The 6,998-nt window shown below is 48.1% G+C and overlaps 1 protein-coding gene across 1 annotated transcript; it reads right to left on the bottom strand.

Annotated features, from left to right (window-relative positions):
* Positions 1-293: 293 nt before the first annotated feature.
* Positions 294-5,603, bottom strand: PROCR (protein C receptor). Its single transcript, XM_032606472.1, has 5 exons — positions 5,060-5,603; positions 4,789-4,939; positions 2,341-2,592; positions 1,670-1,948; positions 294-1,415 (listed from the first exon to the last, which is right to left on the bottom strand). Exons 1-5 carry the CDS (start codon positions 5,240-5,242, stop codon positions 1,297-1,299), a joined length of 984 nt encoding a protein of 327 aa, XP_032462363.1. The 5' UTR covers positions 5,243-5,603; the 3' UTR covers positions 294-1,296.
* Positions 5,604-6,998: the final 1,395 nt, after the last annotated feature.

Below are 6,998 nucleotides of genomic sequence, written 5' to 3' on the forward strand. Positions count from 1 at the left end.
TCTCACTGTTGTGGCCTCTCCCGCTGCAGAGCACAGGCTCCGGACGCACAGGCTCAGCGGCCATGGCTCACGGGCCCAGCCGCTCCGCGGCATGTGGGATCCTCCCGGACCGGGGCACGAACCCGCATCCCCTGCATCAGCAGGCGGACTCTCAACCACTGCGCCACCAGGGAAGCCCATAAGTATTGTTTTTATTATACCCTTTTAGTATATTTTATTATACCTTTTGTTTATGAAGAAACTAAGACTTGAAGAAGTTAAATGTCTGGCTCATAGAGGTAAAACTCGAGCCTGTCTTATGACAAAACACATGCTCTCAAAGACATCATGACATTGTTTCCCCATGGAAACCACCACATAGAGACAGTATTTGAAGTCATGGAAGTTAGTAGGTCACCAGAAAGGGTACAGTTTAAAGGGGAACAAAAGGAGCCAAAAAAAGGAATTCTAAGGAAGTCAACATTTCAAAGGTGAATTGAGGAAGATGACATAGGCAAAGGGATTGATTGAGCAGCCAGAACACATTTTAAAGATGAGAAGTATGCTATCTCAGAAGTTGGGGTAAAAAGAGAGCCCTAGTCCACAAAGTGAAATGTTGCAGATATCATGGAAGATGAAGGTTTCACAATTAGAGGTCATTGATGATCTTAGACCAGTTTACAGAGAAGTCAGATTGCAGTGGGTTGAAGAGAGAATGGGTGGTGAGGAAGTAGAAGCAAAGGGTATAGGCTACTTTCCCCAAAGTTTTGCAAAGTAGAGGAAATAATAATGCTGTATACATAAGTAAGGAATTTTATTAATGTTATTATTAATTGATTAATTAATAATTCCTTGCTCCCATATTACTTCGATTGCACACTTCCATCATTTCTCTGGTTATTTCTACCTCTATTGTATAATACCAGTGTCCCTTCCCAAGTCTAACATACACAGAAGCACTGAATGTTGGTTGTTTGGGTTGTGGATGACTTGTTTTATTTGGTTATGTGTTTTGAACGCCTCAGGTGATTCTGTCTTTGGAGGATGGGTGGGCCACAGACCACCTCCGTTGCCCCAACTCCATCATCTGTTTTCCACAAACATAGATAAGCATTCACTTCGCAGACCAGTTCAGCAAAGGTGCCAGTTCTTAGGATCTTAGCAAACCAACTACCCTGTCTACCTAGGCTCCTCCCCTCCCCTCCCTCAAACTCTTGGTGGGCGGGTCTCGGAGAAGCAATGAGCTGCCATTCTAAATCTTCTGGAGTATAATGTCCCAGATGTTATAGCTCTTTTTCAGAGAGGGCTGGAGAGTAATTAACACCGCTGCCGTCCACCTGTGCACAAGAAGATGCCTACAGCCACTCCAGTGATGATGAAACAGCCCACCAGGATGCCCAGGACCAGCGAAGTGTAGGAGCGGCCTACTTGGCTTCCTGCAGAACACGCGGAGAGTTAGCTTGAAGAACATACCCCCAAGGAGTCCATGGTTTGAATCAAACCCCAAGGGATTCCTTCCCCAAAGGAAGCGGGGCGGGGAGGGCTAGTTCACCAATTTACGGAAGGTGTGTGTACTCTGTCCCAAACCGCCAGCCTTGGGCCTTCTGTTGCTCAAGGTATCCATCCTTCAGGTCCACGCATTTGCCTGGAACCCACCCAACACACAGGACCCTCCCCGATCCCACCATACCTTTCGAGTTGTTCCCGGTGATGTGTTTCTGCACGTACTGCACACAGGTGTCCTGCAGAAATTCCCTCAGTTCGTACCGAGTACGATTGTACTTGTTGAGCTGCTCCAGGGCGTAGGTGACCACACTGGAAGATGCCTGAGGCCCTGCCGTCCATGAGGCTGTCTTCGGTTGGAAACTCATAAAGGAGCTCCCATTCACAGCCACTTCGAAGAAGACACGGGCTTTCAAGCCCTCAGGAGGCAGCTCACATCCCAGGAAGCAGCGAATGGTCAGAGGAACTGTAGATGGGGGATTCAGGGTCAGGGGGCTATGTGGAAGGGTGTCAGGTGTCGGGGCATGTCCGCCAGGGGGAAGTGAGCTTTCAGGGTGCAGGGTGGATCAGGGACAGTGCCTCTTAACAGGGGCTACCCCGAGGTCATGCCAGCAGGAAGAGGGCCTGACGGACAGTACAGTACGTCAGCTAGGACACCCACTCTTCTCCAGCCTCAATCTCCCACCCAGCAATCAGCAAAGGCAAAAAGACCACGCCCAGCAAGCATACCCATCCCAGAACTTGGCCCCGCCCGGTTCTTCCACAGACCCTCCCCCCAGTTAGGTCCCGCCCATAGGCCGCGCCTCCCACCTCAAGGGCCCACCCTCGCCAGCCCTCGCCCCTGCGTGCGTCACTCACAGGCCACGCCCCGCTCGTGGTGCACCACCTGCACCAGGCCCAGGAACTCCTGCAGGTAGCGTTTCACACTGTTCTTTGTGAGAGCCCAGCTCTCGGGCTCCTGCAAGGGCTGCAGCTGTTGGATCGAGACGTTGTTGCCCGGGCCTTCCAGAACGTGCGTCAGGACCCCCCCGAGCGTCACGTTGCCCCGGTGCCACACTTGAGAGGGGTTGCGGAAGTAGGAGACCTGGATCATGTGGAGGTACCGCGGGCCTGGGGGCAGGAGTCAGCGCGTCGGGCCCAGGCCGGCGTGGGAGGGGTCAGCGTGTAACCCGAGATAATAACTCCCCACCCAGAGGTCGGCCGCCCACCTTCTTGGCCCTTCCTAAACCATAAAGTGCCCTCCCACCCTTCCTTCCATTTGACGCTCTCAGGAACCCTGCCAGGAAGGCAGGACAGGGGTTATTATCTTTGTTTTTACAGATGAGGAAACTGAGGCTAGAAGTGCAGGAGCCACTTGCCCCAGGATAATCCAGACGGTCAGTGGAAGGCCACTCTGGTCTGCTTTCTCTCTCTCACCCCTTCCTCCCCACCCCCCCATTTCCAGTTGGTTAACAAATCCTGACCTACAATGAAGTCCCAATTCCATCTCCTGTTCTCTGTCTCCTCTGCCACTGCCCCACTTCAGGCCTCAGTGGTTCTCATCTGTCCTGGAGTAGTAACTTCCTTCCTCATCCCCCCCCCCCCACTCATCTTTCAGTGTCACCCCTTCTAATCTGCCCTCCACCTGGCCCAGAAATAAGATTATGTCCTTCTGCTTAAAAATCCTCCAGGGACACAGTCCCCTATCAACAACAATAGTAATAGCCATTAAGTGCTTATTATGACCTGGGCACTGTACTTTACATGCATCATTATCTTATTTGTGCTTTCCTTCCATTAACTTGATGTAGTAGCTACTATTACTAACCCCAGTCCATGTGGAAAACAGGTGAAAGTGGCATAGCAGAGTCAAGGTTAGCATGCAGGCAGTCTGAGCCCAGCACTCTTAGCCACTCAACTATACTGTCTCCAAATAGGATATCTGTCCGTAGAATCAAGTCCAAAGTCTTTAGCCTGACATTCAAGGCTGCTGGAGACTTGGCCCCACCTGCCTTTTTTGGCCTCTTCCCTGTGCTTAGATAGTACCTCAAAGTACTTGGAGTCCGTCATGCTGCCTTTCAGGTGACATGTGAATAGCATGCCAGGGTTGCTGTGCCTCCTGGCAAACTTCTGTTCATGCTTTAAGACCCAGCTGTTGCCCTCTCCTTGAAGAAGTTTTCCTGATGCTTCTCTTTACCCTCTCAGACACAGTGGGTCAGTTTCAGCGATCCCAGATTCTGCATAACTGTCTCCAAACACACAGGCTTCCATTCCTCTAGGCTATGGAATCATGTCTGGTTATCTCTGCCTCCTACACCCACTAAGGGCCTGGCATGGAGTTGGTACCCAGAGAATGTCTGAGGGGGGAATGAGTCTGGCGATGTAAATCTCCTTGGGGACATGTGTCTTGTCCACGTTTGCATCTGAGAAGTTGTGCTCTGTGTCTGTGGATGTGAACGAGTATTTCTGTGTGGGTCACCCCCAGACAAGGTTCTTAACTGCTTTGACCAGTCTCCTCCTTTGTAAAATGGAGATAATAATATCACCCACCTTGTAAGGATTTTGTGGGAGTGAAATGAGTCAATACATGTATTAAGCATAGTGAGCACTGATTGAATACTGGTTCTTATTTGCTCCCTCTCTGAGGGGGAGACTGAAGCTACAGAGGCTGTGGGAGAGGGGAGATGAGGCCCCTGTGCAATTACAGTGCAAGGCAGTAACTCCCCTTCCCTGCTTAAATGGATCCACTGTGGCAGCCTGATCCTTCACAAGTTCTCCCATCAACTGCAGCTTGTCTCTCCCCCGGGTTTCCCCTCACCAGCTGTCCCCAGTCTTCCTCCACCTTATCTAGTCTCCTCTTCTGCCTCACAGGTCTCAGCCCCAGTCTTTCCCCAAGTCTCCCGTCAGTTCTCCCAGTGTCTCTCATTCCTTCCATCTCTTGTCTCATCCCTAAGTCTCTTCCCATCTTCCCTAAACTCACCTCCATCCACCATCACCCTCAGACCTCCCTCTCCAGACTTTGCCCCATCTTTCCTCTCTCCCCATGGCTAATTCTCTCACCCTTTCTACAAGCCCCTTTCCCATTTTTCCAGTCTTGTTTCCCCCCAGCCTCCTGCATCTCCCCCTTCCCAGGGGCTGAACTATGCTTCCTCACCTTGGCTTTGGGACACGAACCAGTCCCCAGGACCTGCCTGCCCGCTGGAGAGATCCAGCCGGCTGCAGACACAGACACTGTGGGATAAGCTTCCCTCTGGTCTTGCCTGTGTACCCAGACAGGATGAGAGTCTCCAGAACCATCCCAGGGCACGAGATGTGCCGTCGACTCACCATCTGGGGCTTCCTGGCTACAGAGGGCGCAGCAGGGCAGGAGCAGTAGTGGCAGCAGGGGCAGCAGTGTTGTCAACATCCTGTAGCTGAGTTTCTCGACCCCACCTGGGCTCTTGGCTCTGGCAGGCTGGGGGCTCCGGCTGACTGCAGCCTAGGGGAAAAAGAAGTGAGGACTGTCTGAGACAGGAGGAGACTGGACGGAGGAGGCTGGAAGGTGGCCAGGGCATGGGAAGAGAAAGAGGTCGGCAGGCTTACAAACTCTTATTCTTACCCAGTCACATTTCCTACTAGGAGGCGGGCCTCTCTCTTTCCCTCCTTCTGCCCCGCCCTGAATCACACTCTCCTGCCTGCAGGGACCTGCCTTTTCCCTGGGCCACTTCTGAGGAACAGGGAGCGGAAAAGGGGGAGAAGGGCCAGAGAGGTCCTGCCTTCGCTGAGTCAGGGGGTGGGGCATCAACTTAGAGCAGATTCTGGGATGTTGAGATCAGCACGTTCCTCGTGGGGAAACTGAGGCCCAGAGAGATGTAAGGAATTAAAGAAAAAATAAAAGAATGACATAGAACAGTATAAAAGTTTTCAGTGCATCACCCTTAATAAGGGTAAACATTATTTCATGAAATATTTGTCCAGTTGTATATGTGTGTGTGTTGGTTCTGTGTGTGTATATTTCTATGGTGGATGGCAGTGTGAAGTTTATTTCTTACTCTAGGAAGCAAGTAGAAAAATTTGAAAGTCACTCTCCCAAACTATGTTAATCTATACTGTGGGATACTATGCAGTTGTTAAAAAAAACCTTTCTGCCCAATGCCCACTCTGTCTTCATAATATTACTTAGCACTACCTGAAATGATTTTACTTATTCATTTACATGTTTATTTTCTGAATGTCCCATCAGGATGTAAGCTCCATGAGGATAGAGGCTGTCCATCTTATTTGCTACTGTGCCTGGAACAGTGCACATCATAAATAATAGCATAATAAATAATAAATGTCAGCTAATGGATGACTCAGTGAGATAGTGATTATATGCATAAATCACCAAGAGTAAGTTACAGAATATTATGTACAGTTTAGAACCATTTATGTGTCAGCCACGCACACAACAACTAAACAACCTATTTCTTTATGCGAGTAAAGGAATCTGGAAAGATGTACATCAAATATAGCAGTAGTTCATCTCCAGGGAGGGGCCTGAGATTAAGTGTGTGTGTGTGTGTGTGTGTGTGTGTTTGGTGTATGCGTTAGGGGTGACAATCTTGTGAAAGGCTTTCTCTATTTTGTGAAGGATTTTATCACTCTATCTGTATTGTTTGAAAATTTTGTATCTAGAATGTGATCATATATCTCTTGTTGGATTAAAACTAGAAGTTTAAGTAACAGATTGTGGTAGAAGACACATTATGAACTGATGTGTTGACATGAGACACTGATAAATGAAAAAAGGAACTGCAGAACGATTTATATAGTAAACGATACATATAGTAAAATTCCATCTATTTTTAGTTTAAATTTTTTACTTCTGTCCAAGTAATCCATATTTAATTCCATTCTTATATTTAAAAAAAACTTTATGTGTGTATCTATGTATTTATATATGCATAGGGAAAATGCCTGGAAGGGTACTGTCAGTAGAGATTACCTCTGGGGAATGGGATTAGATAAAGGGCTGAGGGGGGACTTAAACTTTTTATTTTATACACTGTTTCTTGGAGGGAGAGTAGATGTCGTAGTAGAATTGGGGCAAACCCTAGGCACATACCAGGCTCCCAGTCTCTGAGCTGAAAATATGCAAGAGTGTCCATACTTACCTCTCAGTTGTTATAAACCAGCATAGAAATAACAAAGTTTTTTCCAGTTCGTCAAAGTGGTCTAGTTAGAAGGAGAATGGGGGCCTTGTTTTCCTGGACTGGGACTCAAGAAAGCAAAAGGACTTAAATCAGTGCCAATTATATTGTCTTGCCTTTTGTAAAAAAATATTATGAAATAATTCATATTTGAAGAATTAATTCACGCTTGAATTTTATTACAAACATACAAGGCCCCACTACTCGGCATAAGAAATAAAATATTACCAATATAATTGCAGCCCCCTCTGTACTCCTCCCCAACTGCATCTCTCTCCCCCGTGCCCCACCACCAAAGTAACCACTAATCAGAATTTGCTGTTTTTTATATCCTTACATTTCTGTATACTTGCACAATATATGCAT

This window comes from Phocoena sinus, chromosome 15 (genome assembly GCF_008692025.1).
Source record: "Phocoena sinus isolate mPhoSin1 chromosome 15, mPhoSin1.pri, whole genome shotgun sequence".
Taxonomy (NCBI): domain Eukaryota; kingdom Metazoa; phylum Chordata; class Mammalia; order Artiodactyla; family Phocoenidae; genus Phocoena; species Phocoena sinus.

Excerpts from the sequence above, each read along its gene's own strand:
- PROCR (XM_032606472.1), bottom strand. The coding sequence starts at position 5,242 with ATGCCCCACCCCCTGACTCAGCGAAGGCAGGACCTCTCTGGCCCTTCT. Across the intron at positions 2,593-4,788 it reads TAGCCAGGAAGCCCCAGATG|GCCCGCGGTACCTCCACATG; the intron begins GTGAGTCGACGG and ends TCCTGCCCCCAG. Across the intron at positions 1,949-2,340 it reads CCACGAGCGGGGCGTGGCCT|TTCCTCTGACCATTCGCTGC; the intron begins GTGAGTGACGCA and ends CCCCATCTACAG.